We start from the raw sequence: 21,332 nt of genomic DNA, 5'->3' as shown, positions 1-21,332 counted from the left end.
TCTGTCCTGAATGAACCTGAACTTGGATCCCGTATGTTAATATTATCCAAATAAATGTATATTCTGTTATATAAATAGACCTCTATCTCTTCATATAAGAAATTTGATTTTTACCTGTCCAGAGTGGACCTGGAGGCCTGTAGGGCTTGACCCTGGGGACTAATTTTCAATTTTTTTCTTAGTATGTTAATAACATCCAAAAAGATGCATATTCTGTTTTATAGGTTGACCTCTAACTCTTCAAACAAAAAATTTGAATTTTTACCAGTCCAGAGTGGACCTGGTGGCCTGCAGGACCAGAATTTGGAGGCCAATTTTATTTTTTTTCTTCAGATATGTTAATAACACCCTGAAAGATGCATATTTTGTTTAATAAGTTGATCTCTAAATTTTACAATTTTTTACCAGTCCAGAAACCACCTTCTTTTAGCCTGCAGCACCTGAACCTGGAAACTTATCAAATATAAGTGAACTACTACCTAAAAGTAAACTTTTATCCCAAATAACCTATAGTCTCACATTAATACCTAGATTAATAATAACTGAGTAAGCGAAAGTGGTAAAACTTCCCCCTCACCCTTAATTCTATGAAAAATAACTGATATTTAAATCACAATCACAAACAAAAATATATTTTAAAGGATTTTCTTCATCTCTTTTTTACTGTAGAGCATTATGCATTTTTGTCATATCACAGTATCTTTTGAGCCCCCCGCAGGGGCTAAAAATAGGAGAAGACCTATTGTGAAAATAAGACAAAACGCTCCTTAAGAGGCGTTGTCACAAAACTGATAATATTTGTTTTTTGTTATAAATGTAATATTATATAGTATATATAGTAAATTTTGGTCAAGTAAAGTTAATAATATATAGTATACTAGTGGCTTCGCCCCTAGCCTCTAGGGGCTTCGCCCCATGAGGTAATGGAAAGTCAACCCTCCAGAATAATTTTATAGTTATATTTTCAAAAAAGTTATTCTTTGCCGAATTACTCTTTGGTAAAATTAAACCCAGGTTGTGCGCCGTATGCACAAAAATTTTAATTCGTAAAAATTAAACCCAGGTTGTTAACCGTATATCTCGTACGGGGTGAGCATAAGCGAGTACCCTGTATGCGGCGCAAGCTCTGATAGTCCCACTGATTGACCACATATACACAAAAATTGAAAACTCTCCTCTGTAAATTTTATTTAATACCTATAATTGCAACAACTTTTTAAAGATGTCAATTTTTAAAAGTTTTTTTTTTTTTTTGGGGGGGGGGGGTTCATGGGGGCTTCGCCCCATGGTGCAGTGGGGTTCCCCCAACCCAATTACTGGTTTTTGTTTACATAAATAAAAAAAAATAAAAAATTTGGAAATAGGGATTTTTTTATTTTTAGGGGGGTTGGGGTGTCCCACCCTCTTAGAAAATAGCCTAAAACCACCAGAGGACCAGTAGGTATATTCCCAGAAGAGTAGAGCCCAATTTGTTCAGCAGTTACTGAGATTTTACAAAAAAATGTAAAAAAAAAAATTTGGGGGGGGGGATGGTTTTTTTAGTTTTGGGGGGGTTGGGGGTGTCTTACCTCCCAGGAAAATAGCTTAAAACAATCACAGGACCAGTAGGTATAATCCCTGAAGAGTAGAGCCCAATCGGTTCAGCGGTTACTGAGATCTTAAGCTTCAGACGGACAGACAGACGGACAGACGGTCAGACGGACAGACATCAAGCTACTTTGTATTATAGATATAGTAAATTTTGGTCATATAGTATGATATAGTATCCAAATTCATCCTATATAGTATGCAGTGGTCGCCCTGTATGTGTGTCCTGGTTGGTCTAAATCATATCATACCTGGTAACTTATAATAAAAACAATTAAGGGTGCTGTCAAGAAATAAAACTATACTAAAAAAGAAGTATAAATCAATCTTAATATAAAATCCCAATTTTCTGTAATTATATTATTTGAATTTCTGTAACTTTTAGTATGACAACCATTCACTCAGATCACACTGCGAGTTTTCCGGCGGCCATTCAAATAGAAAATCTTAATTTACATAATTCATTGGAAAATGCAGAAATTAGAAAACGTGTTTTGATTTAAATCACATTAATTTGATAAGATATTGTTATACGAGGACGTGCATTAAAATAGTTGTTAATTTGTAATGCTACACAATGAAATGTGCCAGTTTTCAAAATCTGAAAATCTTTAATCTCAGAAAGATTTGCGAATCACCCATATTTGCGGATTTTCTTAAACCATTATAAGTTATTTCTTCCATCGTACTATAGAAAGATTTCCGCCGATATTAAAATGAAAAATTCTATGATTAAAACCGCTATCGAAACTAGTATTTGTTTTGTGACTTGAATTTAAATGATTATGGAAAATAGTCTGTAATTCGATGCTAAATACGATGCTATATATGATTTTTTAGTGTAGCTAGCTGACAACCGGTTCTAAATCAGCGGATATTTATCGGTTTCGAAGCCCTACTGGAAACAATTTTACTTAACTATTTTAAGCAGAGCTAGATCTTAAAATCATTTTAGTGGTGAGCCAGTTCGGGTCGAGATGAATTTCATCCAATCACAGCGCGGCATTTCATAAAATCCTGTGCTCTCATTGGTGGAAAGTTGGCTCACCCCGATCTGGTTCACCAATAAAATGATTTAAAGATCCAGCTCAGAACACATACCTACTTATATAATATGTTAACTTTAATATTAAACTCGACTATGAGTAAAGTATAGAAGAGAAGTGTAGGTACAATATTATCAATCTAAATATGCAAATGAACAATACATATTACTTATTTTATTACACAGATAAATAGATGGTATTAGGTCTTCTAGAAAATAAGTAGTTTTATTTTCTCAACTCCTCTTATAAAAATAACCGTGTTTCTAGATCATGTGGAGCCTTTTATCCCCCTCAGGGTTACTATCCCCACAGGAGTCTTCTAAACTTTACTAAACATAACATAACAAATTTAAAAAATCATATGAAAACAAGTTTTTATATTCTCAAATAGTTTGTTTGTTGTCCAAAAAGCTAACAAGAATATGTCCAATTTCAGGTTCTTTTTAATAAGCAGTTTGATTTAAGCAAAACATTTGATATAAAGTGATTTTCTAAATAAGTCTTTTTTAGCATTTTTCCAGTATTAATATCCACTTCATTAGAACCGGTTCTTAACCACAACAAAAAATCGTGTAGGTATAGCATCGTATTACAGACAATTTCCTACAAATATTAAATTTTGTTTTTTAAATACAAGTTTTGTTAGTAAAAACTGGTTTTAATCTTACATTTTTTCATTTTAATATCCGCGGAAAGCTGTCTTTAATACGATCCGAAAAATAACCATAAACGTATAATCCGTCACCTTTCTGATAGTTGCTACTGACCTTATTGTAAATTCAAATCTGGCCAACTTTGCAATGAAGGGAGATGCTAGTTGTACTGCATGGGAGCTCAGAGCACGATGGATATACCCACGGGAGTGAAGAAATAGTACAGCATCCGTCACCTAATCAAATATTTCAATATAAATCAAAAGATTGAATACTTTTGATTTTTAAAGCTAAGCTACACTATATCGATTCTTACAAAGTGTTCTTTTAGCGCATTAAACCTCAGAAAATAAACCACAAAAAATCATGTTAAGATTTTTAAAAATAACTGTAGGTACTATTTTTTAAAACTAAACTTAACTAAAATTAAATTACATCCAGGTTTCTAAGTTAACTATGAATTTTATTGGATAATCTGAACTTTTCTTTGTTAATTCCAGCTTTTTCAACTAAAAATCTTCAGATATTTAAATAGTTAGGTTAATTGAAAATCATTTTGTTAATAAATCTATTTTATTTTTTCCTTACCTGGAGCAAGATATCCAAACACACTATCAAAGCACAGGATTTCTTCTGAAACAAAAAGATTTCATTAAAAATCTTGTAGCTATATTCATTTCCTTGGTACATAGGTTATTAGGTATTTGACATTAATTACAAACTAAAATACAAAAATATTAAATATTAAAACTGAAACTTTATTTGGAGCCAGGTAAAAGTAAAAAAAGTGTTTCCTATGTAATATTCGTTACAAGTAACCTTGTATCTTTCTACACAATTTCATATACTTTAAAAACAAATGACACTTTGATATCAGCAAAGTATTTGATTAATGAATAAAATCAATTTAAAAAAAATGTTAAATTATATTTTTTTACTTTTTCGTCCAATATGATTAATCTTTATAACAAGGTTTCAAAAATAACTTTCTACCAAAAATAAATAGATTTAGGATGACTCAGTGTCTAAGAGAGATCAAAACTAAATCCGTGAATCATTCCTTTCACTCAAATGGCGATTTCCGCATTTATTTGAAACTTAATAGTCACAGTAAGTCTTCAGGATCTAGAATTCTTTTCGTCTTTAGTTTATAAATATGTGATTCACAAATATGTGCTTTAAGTAGCTTTAGGTGCTTCATTTTCTTTCATTCGTTCATAATTCGTTTTTTTTTTGCTAGATTAAGGATAAGAATAACGATAAAAGAGTACCTACATTAACTGCTCAAATACACAGTGATCAATTTGTGTATTCAACTCTCTAAGCTTGATGTTGTACTAAGCCGTTAAAAATCCACGAAACCACCTACACTAAATTGTATGACCGAAGAGTTTGAGAGAGAGAATTTATTGGTTTCCAGGGAGATGAAACCAGATGATCCCTGTAGTACAGAGTTGATACGAGAGAATCAATGGTGTTTACACAATACAACAAAATAATTGAAAGAACATAACAAACATATTATTCTAAAGTTAATTCGGATGTTTTAAGATGAAGGAAAATTCTTGAAGAATAAAGGTCAAGTTATCCATGCTAGATATTACATTTTACTTAATTTTTCCAACCCAAAAAAGCAGAAGAATAGAAAGAAAGTAAATAAGGATTAACGGCTAAAGACTGACAAGTATTTGATAGAATATATCATAAAAAAAAGCCAAGACAAGAATTATAATCTTAAATTGAAGGCTGCAATTGTTTCAGAAAACAAAGAGGCGACTAGCGAAATATTAAATGCAAATCATTTAATATAAAAAATGAAAAAATAATATTTAGCGAAATGGCAAGGACACCAAAAGATGCATGCATATATAGACCTGTCTCCTCCCATATTCCTCTCCCTCCCTCTCATGTCTCATATTGGTATTATTCAATACTTTTTCATCATGGACAGGTACAGCTTAAAAAGAATCCAAACTTTTCCCCCCCAAACTGTTTTCATTCAATAGAAAGCTAGCAATAAAATAATTTATCCTCAAGTGCCTTATCCCTTCTTAATAAATATTCCCCACTATCATGGTAACTCAGGTATAATGAACAAATTAAAGATTATCTGTTTCTATTGTTTTCAGACTTTAGAGTATAAAAACTTTTCTTTGCAAAGTAATTTAATAAATTTTTTTTTATATAAAAGTAATCATATACCTACTTCGTCTTCTAGTCTATCGCTATTTCACAAAATCTTCTACCCTTCTATTCTCTTACTTCGCTATTTCTTTATATCTCAATCCAAACTATAAAAGCTTTACTATAATATAACATTAGTATGTGATTTACAGGATGATGTTCCTAAGCAAGAATTAGATTGATTTATCATAGAGAAATGAGTTATTATTAATAACAATTTATTAAGAAATATCAAAACAATCTTTCTCTTTATGAAATTATCCTTAAATAACTACCTAAATAACTTTAAACATTTAATAAATATATCAAATATCAAATCTAAATCTTCACTGTTTCATGTGTATTCACCTATAGGAATAAGTTATCAAAGTTTAATTATTCTAAATTAAATATTGAATAAGGTTCATCAACCCTCTTGTAAGGTATTCACATCCAATAATTCCTTTCAATATCTCCTCCACTCCACTTCATTACAAATATTCAAATTCTACAATCAAAGCAAGTATAAAGTATTGGAATTCAAGAATAGAGACACAATCCAATATTGCTAAGTAGCTGGATTTGTAACTGCGTGTCACTTATGATCTCAGATACTACTTAATTTAGATGGGGGGGGGGGGGGTGAAATTTGTTTAAATCTTCCTGTAAAACTTCGAAAATTGAATATTGGCACTTTCCTTCTAGAGACTAGTGGGGTAAAACATCAATTAGTAGCGAATAAGCCACCAATAAGCCTCAGGTTATCTTTTCTAAAAATCTATTTTAATGCATGTGCTTTGATTTAAGTTCAAGGGAGGATAAAGCAGATTTTGGTAGGTTAAATGTTTTAGCCATGGTAGAAAACTTATCAGCATATATTTGTATTAAGGAATATGTCAATTGAGCTCATTTACTTCAAATTATCCTCCAGTCTAAACTATTGGTTATCTTCAAAGAATTTTGTTAAAAAAATAAATGTTTATATTAGACTAACGAAGAAGATGGAAGTTAAAAGACATATAATAAAGTTTTTTTAAGTGAAAGAATTATATAAACACTTTATAATGCTTGTTACTTTTTTAATTCTTTAATTTTTGACACAAGAATATGTAAGATTGTATAAAAAGTACATTAACATGTCTTATTTAGCATTATAAAATAGTAAAACCTTACTTAGCTATGCAAAATATATAGAAATATGGCTTCCTAAAATTTAAATGATTGTCGAAAATATGAAGAAAAAATAAAGAACTGTTTTATATCCAATACTTTACTTAAGTCAATATTTCATTATTTATAAAAAAATATAGGTAATAAATGTAATAAGTATTTTTGTATAACCCAGACAACTACCTGGTGACCTCTTTCGTATGCTAGCAAACGGCTTTCTGCTCTTTAGTAGCGACTTTGCTCTGTTAATGTTTATGACGCTATTGATTGATATCCAAAGACCCAATTTGAAGTCGGCACAGGGTCCACGGTTTGTGGACATACATTTATTAAACCCCTTCCCTTTGTATCATTTACTTGAACATTAAGTGACAACTATTTGAAGACATTAATATAGAAGTCCATCAAAGAATGAACTAAAAGAGAAAAATTGACTTCTAAAGTTATTTGATTATTTTGAATAATCTGTCTCTCTTTAACTTAATGATAATTTTGGAATATTTAAACAAATACTGAAGATTCCTAAATTTGGAATTTAAACTATTTTTCAGAATGTAATTTACATGGGTATTTCATTTAATTAAGACAGGGATTAGACAATGGCAGGTATACAAGCAATTCATACCCCAATAGGCAAAATTCTATTAGCTTTCTAAAACAACATTTTATATATGAATTGTGTATATAATATTAATCGGCAGGGGTTAGGATTACTTTATCCTCCCTAGTTCTAGTCCTGTATCCCTAATGCAACCAGACCATTAAGTCTAGAAAATTAGATCTAAAAAGCACAATTTAAATACCAATGAGTTTCTACTAGGAATGGATCTATTATTATCATGAACATTTAATAAAGTGAAACTTGTAGCTGGCTAAAATAATGATCTCCCCCCCCCCCCATCTAACCCTCTTTACCAAACCCTCCACTCCTATTGGATGGACAAACTGACCAATAAATGATATCAATGCAATCAAATTAACGACAATTTTTTCCCTATCAGAATATCCATGTATATTCTATACGTTCTTCAAGGAAACTTAATGAATATTGTAGATTAAATGTACTGTTTTATATGGATTTAAAACAAAATCAAGTTCTCAATTTTTGAAATATCAAAGCTTACTATTTTAGGTAAGCTTCCTATTAGTCCTTGACAACTAAGTGAGAGGAGAGTAACGATTAATCATTTTTGCAATACAGACAGTAAAGGAAAATTAAAAATAGATATGCAAGAGAAAAATGAAGATTTCTTGTTAATTTCATGTCAGGGGTGTATATTCTACATGGGATCCCCGGCTCAGGGGGGGGGAAAGAAAATAAAAAATAAGTGGTTGGAGGAAAAAAAAAAATGTAAAAATTAAGAAAACTGAAAACATTTTTTCCATTTCGCCCCCCTCCTTGGTTAAAAAACTAAAAAAATGTGTGGTAGGAGGGATAAAATAAATGAAATATAGAGTTCTTTAAATATTTTTCCATTTTTCCCCTACTTTGTGAGAAAAAACTAGGGGGGGAAGAAAAATAAAAAAAATTGTAGCAGGGGAAAAAAAAAATCTTGTGCAGAATATACACCCCTGTTTCATGTCTAAGGTTAAACTGAAAAATAATAATAAGTCAATACATGCAACTTTTACTTGTAGGTAGATCTGTAACAAGCACAATAATGTCCATAAATTGCGCACAAACTTCAGGCTAAAATTATAGTAACATAAAATTCATAATCTTCAACGTGACCAAGCTGACAAATCTTGAAACATGGTTCAATTATGGGGTCTTTAATCGGTGGGGGTAAAGCTATTTTACTCTTGCCCCTTTATTATTTAACTTAATTACAATAACAAAAGAGAAAAGCATACTGTAAAAATAATTATGGATTTTATTACCATATTCATAGTATTATATCTTGAATACTATAATTCCAACAAATTGGCATTTTTATTTATATAAACCAATGGACGTACATATCTTGGTTATAGAGAAGCTGCACTTTTTACAATAAGTGTGTCTGACAAGAGTGTATCTGTGGGTTAGACAAGTGTGTGTTTTACACAGAATAGGTGAATTCCTTTTATCTTATGCACTTTACTCTTTTTATTCATGATGCTTAATGTTTTTGTTACAACTTATAATGAAGAATAGGACATTAAATTTTTGTAATAACCTAGATTCTAGGAAAATGAGTTTTTAGAAAAACTTTTGTTGGCCCTGTCTTTGGTCTAAAATTTTTTAACTTCTAAATAATCTGATAAAACAGACTTGTCCTTGTTCAAAAAGCTCTTTATTGAAATTAAAACTACTGAATCATCAGGAAGTGAGGGGACATTGCACTGAAATTTACACTAGTGTCCAAACTTTTACACCAATAACTTTAAGCTGATTATTTAACATAGTTAGATCGTGTGTAAATGAATTTAGTTCAATAATTCATTACACTATAAAAATCCTGTGAATCATAGACAATCTTAATCTACAACTACTGTATAAACTAAATCTATAAAGCTCCATTAAGTAAATCTAAATACCACAAATGAAAGATTATAACTGTCCTTTAACAAAATAACTGTTTAAAATAATCCCACGACAGAGGTCGTAAAAAGCACCAAAATTTAATGGAATGATTGATAACGTGCAAAATTAAATCTCATAAAGGTCTTTTTCTAAACCACAACGATAGACTTTAAGCATTAGAGTAAAATTGGGGAGAATTAAGAAATTAATGTCCCTAATATCTATCTATTATCTCCCACTGATAATTTACAATATAAAAACTATCGGGTATAGATCTTTTCGTGACATCGCCTCTTAAGGGGCATTTCTTAATACTTTCACAATAGCTTTTCTCCTATTTCTAGCCCCTGCAGGGCCAACTGCCTAACCCTGCTTGACAATCACATAACCTAACCCAAAATAACCCAACAAAAGCTACTGTGAAAATACGACGAAACGCCCTTTAAGAGGCGATGTCAACTATACCCAAACTATCATATTTATATGAGTTATAGAGGATTTTTTAACATGGAATATTAAAAAGTCTAAAATTAAAGTTTAATCTTGAGACTAAGTTATCTCAACTAAATGGTCTAAACCCCCACTGATTAATGTAGTAAATAATAAGGCGTCTTGGTAGTAAAGTCATGTCATACGGTTTCATCAGTTCATGACATCCTATTCCTGCCATAACAACCAGGGTTAAAAGAGTGAAGTAATCATTAAAATAATAAGATATAAACATCATTCATTATTTTATCTTGGATAGCAATAATAATATCTGTACAAAAGCTTGCTAATTCCTAATCCTACCTATAAATTGTTTTGGATTATTACTTGCTTTTTCTTTAACTTTAAACATAAATAAACAATAGCTAAAATATCTTTTAATATTATTTAATCTGAATCTCTGTACACCTATCTCGTAATATGTAAGTGATATTGTATTATTATTGTATTGTTAGGCATAGTTTTATTTTCTCAACCACATGAAACATGCAAAGTCTATTACTTAAATAAAAGCCTCTTTCTCTTAGCTTTACTTTTATCATTTTTTTAACACAAGAAACATATAAGCGAATAGACAATTTTAATTTATGAAAGGTATCCAAATAACAAAAAGGTAACAGTCAAACGTTTACCTTAGTTAAGTTATCCTATTATATGCAAGCTTTTTAAGATCTACTGCAGTTCTCGGTAAAATATTATGCCGCTTAAAACAGTGTGCGGGGATGATCTTTACGTTTAGCCGTTTGGCAGCTAGCACCCTTTAAAATTCATAAGACTTTTGGCAATATTCGTTACCAGCAATATAATTATTTTACCGTGAACTGCAGTAGATCCGCTTTTTATGTCTGTAGCAAAGAATCTCATTAACAGCTGAGCTGATATTAAGTTCTTTAAAGTAAAGCTTCTGATAAGTCTAGGAAATATTTTTAACTTTTTGGGGGAGGGTATCACTACACTCCAAGAGAAATCGCCCCTAGAAAAAATTACCCTCCTAAAATTTTGGTTTTTGACTTTTACTCTCTAAAACTTGAATTGAAAAGATGGGGGTTCGACTTCTCCCTCTATCTTAAGTGCCCCTAGAGGCTTCAAGGGCCAAGAGGGGGGGGGGGGGGGCGTAAACTCTAGTAACATCTAAAATAACAAACCCTGGAGTATTTTTGTATTTCAGAATTTTATTATGCAGTAACAATTTTTGTACTAGGATACGTTACTTTTTAAGTATCCAACCATTTCAGGATATACCCCACATCCGCCACTCAAACAGCTCAAACTTTTTTCTGGCAATTTAGCCCTTTCACATAAAGTGATTTAGTAGGCCTAGTAAGGGAAAGGATTATTTCCTTTATTCGACCTTGCCAGTCATGACCTATAGGACTACTTATTAGCTAATTGTTTCAAATTAACTTTTATATCTATAATACAAAGTAGAACGATGTCTGTCTGTCCGTCTGTCAGTCTGTCCCTTGAGATCGAGGTAACCACTGAACCGATCGGATTCTACTCTTCAGGGTATCTACCTATTGGTCCTGTGGTGGTTTTAAGCTATTTTCTTGGGTGGTGGGACACCCCCAACCCCCCCAAAAACCAAAAAATCCCCCCCCAATTATTTTTTTTTTTTTTTGAAGGAGATTTCCATGGTCCTTTACGATTTTCGCCATAATTTTTTTTATCACCTCTTGGGGCAGAGCCCCTAGAGGCTAGGGGCGAAGCCGCTAGTTTGTTAAAAAGAGTTACTTCATAGTATTTTATTTAATCCTAGTAGCGGATGCGTCCCAAGAATCTAGTGGCTCTATATATTTAAGGTGGAAGGGAAGAGGCAGAAAAATAATCAACAAAACAAAATAACATTACACTACTCAAGGACGATTGTGAACCCTCCCTATAATGAAAATCTATCTTGTGTAAATCAATTCCTATACAATCTGTTTAATTAATGACTTTTTGACTGCAATATATCTTACAGATCGAGAATTTTTTAAAAATCAGTTTTAAATGTGATTTTAGAGAATCTTTATGGTATGTACCTAGGCTTCTTAAGGGTTATACTCTAATTCAATCCTCATTGTAAACAATGAAATCGCCACAGAAAACCACTATTCTATCTGGAGCAAAGCGACTATACAGGCAGTTCTTACCTGTATATGAAGCCAGGAATACAGAGTTCCAAACTGAATGTGCTCAAACACAAGGACAGGATTGTTCACCGGGGGAGAGTGGGTTATGCCCATCAACAGAATTATGTTCGGATGGGTTAGGTTCCGCAAAATCTGAATTGGTTTAACTCTTTACATTTTGCAAATAACAAAAGCTTTTGAAAAACTTGATGAGAAAGAATTAGATAAATACAGATAGCAAGGCACGAAATAATAATTAGGGTTCCGGAGCCGGATCCGGAGCCGTATTTTTCGTTAAAAACGGCTCCGGCTCCGGACTAGCTAAAATGATTTTTTAAAGTAATATTATAATTTGGCAACGGTCTATTTCCATATAATAAACTGAAAAACTATTATTACTTAACAAATAGACACACATCCTTCTACTTTTATATAGCTTTAATCAAATAAAAGCAAAATATTTTATATTATTTATTTTATTTTATCAAATTCAATAATGAAAAAAAATTTATATATTAATTTTAAGGTAGGAGCCGGAGCTGGAGCCGGAGCCGCATCAAAATTATACGGCTCCGACACCCTGCGAAATATCATACAATATTTAATCTACTATGGCCGAAAGAGGGACATTCATGCCGATCGAACCAAGCAATCCACGTACTAGCGACTTGCTATTCGCTTTTCGCATCTTCAAATGACATACCTGTCACCTATTAGTTGCAAACTTTTATTGAGATTAGAATCGATGTGTAGGAGACCCATTTTTAATATCTTTAATCATTACACAATTAGGGACAAGACTCGAACCTTCCTAAAATTTAACTGTAACTTATTCAACTTCAATAAATGTATTTAAGTATAAATGTATAACCCAGACAACTTATATTAAAACACTCAATTGAAAGTCAGCTTAGGGTCCTCACCCCGTGGAAAGAGTTACATTCATCTCGTGCCCCCTCTATTCATATCTATAATACAAAGTATTATATAAAGTACTAAGCTTTTTTTGTCTGTAGCAAAGGATCTCGCTAACCGCTGAACCGATATGGTTCTCTTTACTGTGAAGTTTCTGGTAAGGTTTTAGGCTATTTTATTTTTATAAAAAAATGTCTGATAGGGGTTTCAGCTATTTTACTGCCCTGTCAAGTCATATTCCTTCGAATGTAGAGCCCCTAGATGCTAAGGGCGCAGTCGCTAGTTTACTTTAAAATTTATTGATTGTAAAAATGTAAATAATTTCCTTGATTTCTTCTTGTTGTAAAAGAATGAGGTCAGGATGAAAGTTTCTAATTCTTACTCGAGTACTTCCCCACACCTGAAACAACAAAGACTTCTTTAGAATGGATAAAATCTTGAAAAATATAAGGTGTCTAAGAATTTAGAATTGTAAAATGGGAGTCCTTACGTAAAAAAGGTTGGGATGTTTGCAACTTACCTGGATGTTTTACGAAAACGGTCAATTTTGTCGTTAGTAGTAGTACTGATTAGCGAATCTTTAGCAATCTGTCGAAGAGGAGAGAATCTTATGATAATGGAGTTTCGGATCGACGAACGTAGAGACATATTTTTACTAAAAAGTAGCTGCACCAAAAACTAGGAATATTTCACGTTATTCAAAGATGAGAATTTCTTCCAAAAATACGAGATAAATATACCTTATTTCATTTAAGCCAAACTGGTAAATAATGAACGTGAATAATACCTTGCTGACCATATGAGTAGCATGTCCAATTTTGTAAGTTGGATAGTGTTGGTCATTTCTCAGCTCTGACCACGGGATTTCATGCATTCTGGAACACTCTAGTAACCCTACGCTGCTGCTTCTCAATAATCCCTGAATATAAATACGAGATGAGATACTATATATTATTATTAGTGAATTTCATGCATTCTGGAACACTCTAGTAACCCTACGCTGCTGCTTCTCAATAATCCCTGAAAATACGTAATAAGATAGAATATAATCGTAATTAATATCCGGGGTGTATATTTCCAATCTAGTTGCCTCTCTATTTCTTACCCAAATTAAAAAGTGAAAATACGGAATATTTCCGTATAGAATAAAATCAGAATTCACTTGTTGATTATTTACTTTAATATTCAATTAATCAAAACCAACTTATTTTAAAAGAGATATAATGAAAGATAAATCAAAATAAAATTATATATTTATCTGTTTATACTTACATGTACCTTTTTGTTTTCTTTTAAACTGACCATTTTAGTACTTAAGAAGAAAACAGTGCTCTCCCAAAAATCATTTGGCCACTGAAATCGCCACTGAAGTTAAAAATAAGAAGGGGGAATAGTTTTAGGCAACGACAATTTTCTTTTGCCATAACGGCGGAGGGTCTTGCGAGGAAAAAAATTATATGTTAATTTTACGAAAACTACCATGTATCACTCTCCCATATTTACAATTTATTTAAAATTGAAGGGTACAGTCGATCGACAGGTACTTTTACAGGAAACATTAGTCATGGCAAATTAAAAAAAAAACTAGATAAAATCCATGAAAATTAAGTTACGAAGCTGAAACTTAGATGAAACAGATAAAAATATAAACTTTAGTTAACCAAACACTTTGTTAATGTCAAAACACCATTTAATACGTCATAAATAAAAAAAGCTTGCAAAATTATTTACGACAACTTATTGCGATTCAAAACGTTGCGCCATTTTAATTTCAAACAAGCGGTTGCCAAAATATAGAAACAAAATTAGCAGACCTTACAAAAAAATATGCGTTATTGGATACAAAAAGATCATTCATTCGATCAAATAATTTTATCTATATAAATTATTCAAGGAATAATATAGCTAAGGGAAAATTCTTTAGAAAGTTTAAATTATTAGTTTTTTACTAAATTCATTCTTACATGGCAACCGTAAGAATATTTAGCAATAAAAAATCTCGAAACCTCGTAATAAGATTTGCTTTATAATTATCTTATTCTATTATTGATCTAACTAGCGGCTACGCCCCTAGAGGCCTCTAGGGGCACTTGAGGAGGGGGTAGTCAATTTGATAACCCAATTTCTTATTTTAGATTTTAAAAGAATAAGTAAAAAAATATTTTGGGGGGGTGGAAATTTTTTTTTTTTTTTTTTTTGGGGGGGGGGGGTATTTTTCATTTTTTTTTGGGGGGGGGGGGGGTTGGGGGTGTCCCAACCCCCAAGAAAATAGTTATAAACCTTCCCGGGACTTATGAGAAGCTACCCTGTTAAGGAGAACCCGATCGGTTCAGCGGTTAGCGAGATCCTTCGGTACAGACAGACACACAGATACACAGACACACAAACAAACATCCTGTTACTTTAGTATAAGGATTATCCTATTATCCTTTATAAAAATGCAAGATGTTTGTCTTAGAGTGTGTGTTTTCATTAAAAGATCTCACTACCCGCCGCTAGATCAAATCAACCGATCTTCTTTTTCGGTATGAAACGAGCAGGATTTTTGTGTTTTAATGTTGCAAATAAGATCTCAGAAACTAAACTGATGAGACCAAAGATTTGAATATAAAGCTTTGTATTAGTCCTGGGTTTCGTATAAGGTTATTTTTAAGTAATAGTTAATAAAGAAAGGATAGACCCGGAAAATCGACCACCCCACGTTGCACTCCCCCTCTTTTTTTTTATATAAAACCTCAAAGGTGGGGGAGAGTGATTAGAGAATACCCGACACAAAAACAAACCTTCTCATTACTTAGATATTTAAGATAATTAAAGGAGGAAGTAGAAGGAATTTATCCTTAATAGAGGAAATCATAATTTTATGTCATCATAATAGTAACAGGGATAATGGATAGATGGATATAGAATACGTGGAAATTTTGATATGGGCCTCATTTATTGGTTAGTTGGTTCCTCCGGTATGAGGGGAGGGGATGGGGTAAAGGGAGTGGATTGGGGTATCGTCATTTTAACTAGGGTTGGGCCGGATATCCGGTGTGGCCGGATATCCGGCCATTTTCAATATCCGGCCGGATACCGGATATTTAAACTATCCGGCCGGATATCCAGCTCTATAATTTTTTATACTTTACACCAAAAATCTCTGCTTTTTAAAATTTTAAATGGCTATAATTTTCTTATTATTGAAGCTAGAAGAACATTTTTTCTGAATAAGTTCAACTTTATGTAAATTTATATAAGATTTCTGAAGAAATTTTTTTTACTACTTTAATATCTGGTAATTTGGCCGGTTATCCAGCCGGATATCCGGTAATTTGGCCGGATAACCGGATATTTGCCGGATATCCGGCGTTGGCCGGATATCCGGCCGGTTACCGGATATCCGACATTTGAAATCAGCCGGATATCCGGTATCCGGTATCCGGCCAAAAAAGTATCCGGCCCAACCCTAATTTTAACCAGCTTGGATTATCTCTTTAGTAGAGTACATAAAATCTGGTACAATATCCAAGTAGTTATATTAATATTAGTTATATATATTAGTATATATATTAATGGATATTACAACCGAAAAAAGCCTGTAACTATTTGATTATTTACTTTACTTAAAATAATTATATTAATAATGCATTTTGGCGAAATATTGATCCTTACTAAGAAAATAATGCAAATAATTAATCCCTATGTCCATGATTTGGTTATTAACCACAGACAGATATTATTATGTTATTCTTACATTAAGAATTTCCTTTGCATTATTAAAGATTCAAGGTCATGGGGCATAGAAGTTAGGGGGTGGTTTTTACCCCCCTCAAACTTTGAAACCCCTCATTTTACTCCCAACAAAATTTTTAAAAATATCATTAGATTACCCCCCAAATTCTTTTAAACCCCATATTTTGCCCCCATCAAAATAAAAAACTTTGACGTCCCTGTCTTGAGATTGAATTATTCATTTCAGGCAATTTATGTTCAAGCGTTGCAGCTTAATAACGTTTACCCTCAGTTTTATTAAACTATTATTATTAGTCAAGTCACAATAAATTTATTATTTGTTGTTGTTTCAATAAAATTTAGAGGGGTATTTTTCTTTTTTTAAAATAGCTTAACACCACCGCTGGACCAGTAGCTATATTCCCTGAAGAGTAGAACCAAATCCGATAAGCATTTACATTAATCTTTTAAGCTTTCGTTAGACAACAGAAAGACGAACGCACAGACATCGTTCTACTTTGTATTATTGATTACAGAGATCTTAAGTTTCAGACAGGCGAACAGACAACATTCCACATATAAATGAAGCTATACCTTCTTTTCATGTGGATGTGCTTGTTTTGGTCGTCTCTCAGAGCCCCAACCTCCCAGGGGTAACTTCAGACCTCTGAAATTAGAATATTATTATTACAAATTAATAGTTATTTATCGCATCCTATTATAGACAGCTTTCCGTGGATATTAAAATATATAAAAAAAAGTTTTGTTAGGTCTGAGGGGCCAAAGCTACAATGTTTACTTACTTGATATTTTCCGAAGACATAATAAGATATACTTTATACTAAAAGACTAAAATCTTAATTAAGGAAGTTGTAAAAAGCTTTTGGTAGATTTTTCTGTATTTTTTGGAAGATTTTCTAACCTTATATTTTATGAAGACAAAAAATTAATAATTGGTTTACAGAGAATCTAGAGATATATGGAAAAGTAAATGAAAATATTTTTTTTAACCTTTCATACTTTTAAAAATAATTGGATGTTTGTGTGCTCAGTAAGATCATGAAAATTTTAATTTTCATGGAAGTTTGGTCATAGTTTCTAGCAGGGTTTAAACAAATTTACAATATAAAATCTAAGGCTTTTTAGCAGTAAAAAATAAAGTATGAAAATTGAAAATATATAGACAGGGGCGTCCAAGCTTTTTATTTTGGGGGGGGTAAAATTTTTTTTACCCCCCCCAAAATTTTTACCACGGGGGTAAAATTTGCTTGGGGGGGGTAATTACCCCCCCTGAAATCTGTTGGCAGGGGTAAAAGTTGTTTACCCCCCCCAAAATTTACCCCCGGGGTAAAATTTTTGGGGGGGGTAATTTAAATTTTATTAAAAATTTAGTATTAGAAATGCGCGCGAAGCGCGCAAAAAATTTTTTTGTTAGAGATTTTCTATTTTGGGGGGGGTATTTACCCCCCCAAAATTGTTTTGGGGGGGTAAATACCCCCTCCTAAATGGTTGGGGGTGCCTACGGCACCCCCAGGGTAGGGGTAAATTTTAAATGGGGGGGGGGGGTAAAATGAAAAAAATTTTGGGGGGGGTAATCGCCCCATTACCCCCCCCCCCTTGGACGCCTATGTATATAGAGCATAATTTGATATTTTTCACGTACAAAAAGTTATTAGAAAATGGTTTCTTTAATTACTAGCAACTGCGCCCTTAGCATCCTGGGGCTCTGCATTCAAGGGATAAGGAGGGAGCTAAAAATAAAACCATTTCAATGCTAATAATCTAAAAATGATAATTTAAAACCATCCCGGGACCCAAGTAAAGGTTCTCTCAACAGGAGAACTTAATCAGTTCAGCAGTTATTAAAATCTTATAAGGCCTTATTTAATTGTGTACAAGTTTTTTAAAAAAATCGTGCTTACAATTTATACAAAAACATTACAATTATTACATAAAAAATTTCTACTTCACATATTTGAGGAAATGAAGCGACATAACAGGACGGATATTAAAATAATAACACTTAGCTAAATTTAATGAATCTTACTTCTAAATGGGAATTGTGTATGTATATTGTATAATGTAATTCATGAAAGTAGGAATAAGACAATGAATGAAAAATTTATATTCACTCTTAATTTATGCCTAAAGCTACTTTAGGGACCTTTTCCACCTCCTAGCAAATTGCTTTGTGCTCTTTTTGGCTGTATTAATCTTTCTGGCGCTATTGGCTGATATTCAAAGACCCAATTGAAAGTCGGAACATGATCCCCACCTCGTAGGTAGAGTTACATACAGCTCGTGTCACTCTTTTCTTTTGCTTTGACATGTGGAACAATTAGTTCCATTGTCCTATCCCTGTATCCCTGGTTATACCTCAATGTTTAAGACAGTACCGTAATGTGCAAATCCTAGCAAAATAAGTCTCCTTCAAAATAGCTAAAATTATTATATCAAGTACAAATAATTTAATTTTAAATTTTCATGTAATAATATTTAAATGAAAACTGTTTCCAATGGGCTTATAGTGAAAAATCCAAAGAAACTTTTCAAGACAAGCGTTTACCAATTCTGTTTAGAAGAAAAAGTAACCGGACAATGTGTCACAAAAATCAGCCATGTGACGTCATAAAAATTAAGGATTATCCATCTCTTTTTAGGGGATTTCTTTCCCACTTCTCCTAGCTCTCATCGCCCTCATTTTTATGACTTTACATTTCTGATTTTTTAGACACTTTGTCCGGTTATGAAGAAAAAGTCGAGTTTTGAAATGAGTTTGCTCTGAACATAGGAAAAATTTCCTAAATAAAGTAAATAGGTTCGTCAAAAAAAAGGTTTAAGACCAGAACAATTTTGCAAGAAAATATGCGCACTCATTTAATGTGCAAAATCTCTGAAAAATTCCTTGATAATCCAACATTTTATGGGAAATTTTTGCTCATGACTTCCTCGAGACAGAGTGATTATGGAAGTGAAACTATTATTCTCAATAAAGAATACAGGGGTGGCTTCTTAAAAACAAATATAACAAGAGAACATATCGCGAATGTAGAAAAGCTACACTACCAAATTTGTCATGTAAAATTTCTTCGTCGAATTAAAAAAAGTGTTCTAAAATTATGGATGGGTTATTATCAGTGTTCAAATAGGTGTATAGCCGTAATCAACTTTTGATATTTATACATTATTATTATTATAAATGTTTTATATGATGATTCCTGTAGTAGTAAGGTACAATTCAGAAAGCGTAGCAACTCTATAATCAATACCAGAATGTCCGTACGTCCATTTTAAACATGTCGATTTTTAACTTTTTTGACAACAAATTTTTGTATGTTAAAATTTTCCGATTCTTTTGATTTTGTTAATGTTCGTTTGTCCTTCCATTTCAAAGCTTCGCTTTTATGGATGTTGACATCCTTGTTTAAATATATTTATTGCGGTCTGATATTAATGTTTAAGAACCCAACTCAGAATTTTATAGTGTGGAAGTTAGAATACTGTTGTGCTTTATGATTATAGTTATGTAATTTTGTGTGTGATTTGATTTTGTATCCCTGAGCTGAATCTTTAAATCATTTTGGTGGTGCGCCAGATCGGGGTGAGCCAACTTTCCACCAATGAGAGCACAGCACTTTATGATATGCCGCGCTGTGATTAGCTGAAACTCGGCGCACCCCGATTTGGCGCACCACCAAAATGATTTAAAGATTCAGCTCTGGTAAAATATTGTTTTAAATAAATAAATTTGCCATATAAACTTGATTGAATCACCATGATTAGAATTGCGTCTAGATGTATAAAAGTGCATTTAGTTAACAAAAACTCAATCATTTATTTTGTTTTGTCTTGAAATCCCTTTTTTAGGGCAAATTCAAAAGTTCATTTACTCTACACACAGGAACACACACATTTAACGTATATATTTTATCAAATGCATGCAAAAATTTCGCATAAAACTGATAATTAAATTGTTCATTTCGAATGCTAATCCAGTTGAATAACTTTTAAGCAAAATTCTTTATGATATTTAAGGTTTACTCACAAACAAAATATGAAATTTACTTATTTATTTGATCTCTTCAGGTATTTTTAATTGTTAATAAGTAGTTGGATGTTAGTTACATAAGATCTCTATATGACTGTACTGGAAAGTTTAAGATTTTAAGTAGCTTTACACTTTTAGATATGCTTTTAAATCTAAACAAAGCACCCAACACGATGCTAGGGGCATAGCTACAATTTTAATATAAAAGAAAGACAAAATAAAAATTTATTGAAATGAATTGTTTTTGTCTGTTATTTGACAAATGAAACGGAAATCTATTGATATGAATTTTTTTTCAGAATTAGTTCACTTGAAGTTGTTGTATCAAAACAGTTAAAATTTAATTTGTAATCTTATTCAATATTTATTTAGATATTAAAGTAAGAGAATAGAGAGTGCATTAGCATATATGTAACTTTACTCACGGGTTGGAGACCCTGGACCCAATCAAATTGGGTCTTTGAATATCAGCTAATAACGTCGAAAATATCAACACAGCCAAGTCGTTACAAAAGAGCAAAACGTAATTTGCTAGCAGACAAAAAAGGTCACCACCACTTGGGCCTGGTAGTTGTCTGGGATATACATTTATACTTACATTTAAATACATTTATTGTTTAGAGTAAAATAAAATCTGTATTAAATCTATAATTAGCCACTTAAATTAAAAGTTTCAACTTTATTACATAAACAGCTTATGAGTAAATGTAATCTAATTTGAATAAACAGTCAGAGCAATTATATTTAGAATTAAAGGAAATTTATTTGCAATTTTTTAAATAAAAAAAAATGTATCAAAAGAAAAGGATGTTATTACTGTTGAAATGGTTATGAAAATAAAGTGTATTATCCACATAAAAAAGTAACAGGATGTTTGTCTGCTTGTACAAAAGTTTCAAGCTAACTGCTTAACCGATATAGTCT

The 21,332-nt window shown here is 32.0% G+C and overlaps 1 protein-coding gene across 7 annotated transcripts in view; it reads right to left on the bottom strand.

Moving 5' to 3' along the window:
* LOC145313937 (uncharacterized) overlaps positions 1–21,332 on the bottom strand; it is a 173,299-nt gene that overhangs the window by 63,892 nt on the left and 88,075 nt on the right. For 4 of the 7 annotated variants that reach the window (XR_013877568.1, XM_080153599.1, XM_080153601.1 and 1 more), the window contains exons 2-7: positions 16,955–17,027; positions 13,431–13,562; positions 12,971–13,043; positions 11,750–11,883; positions 3,875–3,919; positions 3,401–3,522 (exon numbers count right to left, since the gene is read on the bottom strand). Coding sequence is in view for 6 of the 7 variants with exons in the window: in XM_080153599.1 (XP_080009725.1) it covers positions 3,401–3,522; positions 3,875–3,919; positions 11,750–11,883; positions 12,971–13,043; positions 13,431–13,562; positions 16,955–17,027 (579 nt within the window). In the remaining variant the exon portion in view is untranslated. Of the gene's footprint in view, positions 1–3,400; positions 3,523–3,874; positions 3,920–11,749; positions 11,884–12,970; positions 13,044–13,430; positions 13,563–13,915; positions 13,995–16,954; positions 17,028–17,163; positions 17,212–21,332 lie in introns of those variants that run through there. The other 3 variants (XM_080153600.1, XM_080153603.1, XM_080153604.1) reach the window with 3 other exon arrangements.

Source organism: Acartia tonsa, chromosome 3 (genome assembly GCF_053477335.1).
Source record: "Acartia tonsa isolate MP-2025a chromosome 3, ASM5347733v1, whole genome shotgun sequence".
In the NCBI taxonomy this organism is placed as follows: domain Eukaryota; kingdom Metazoa; phylum Arthropoda; class Copepoda; order Calanoida; family Acartiidae; genus Acartia; species Acartia tonsa.
The sequence above is the reverse complement of the archived record's forward strand: the minus strand, read 5'-3'. Positions and strand labels throughout refer to the sequence as shown.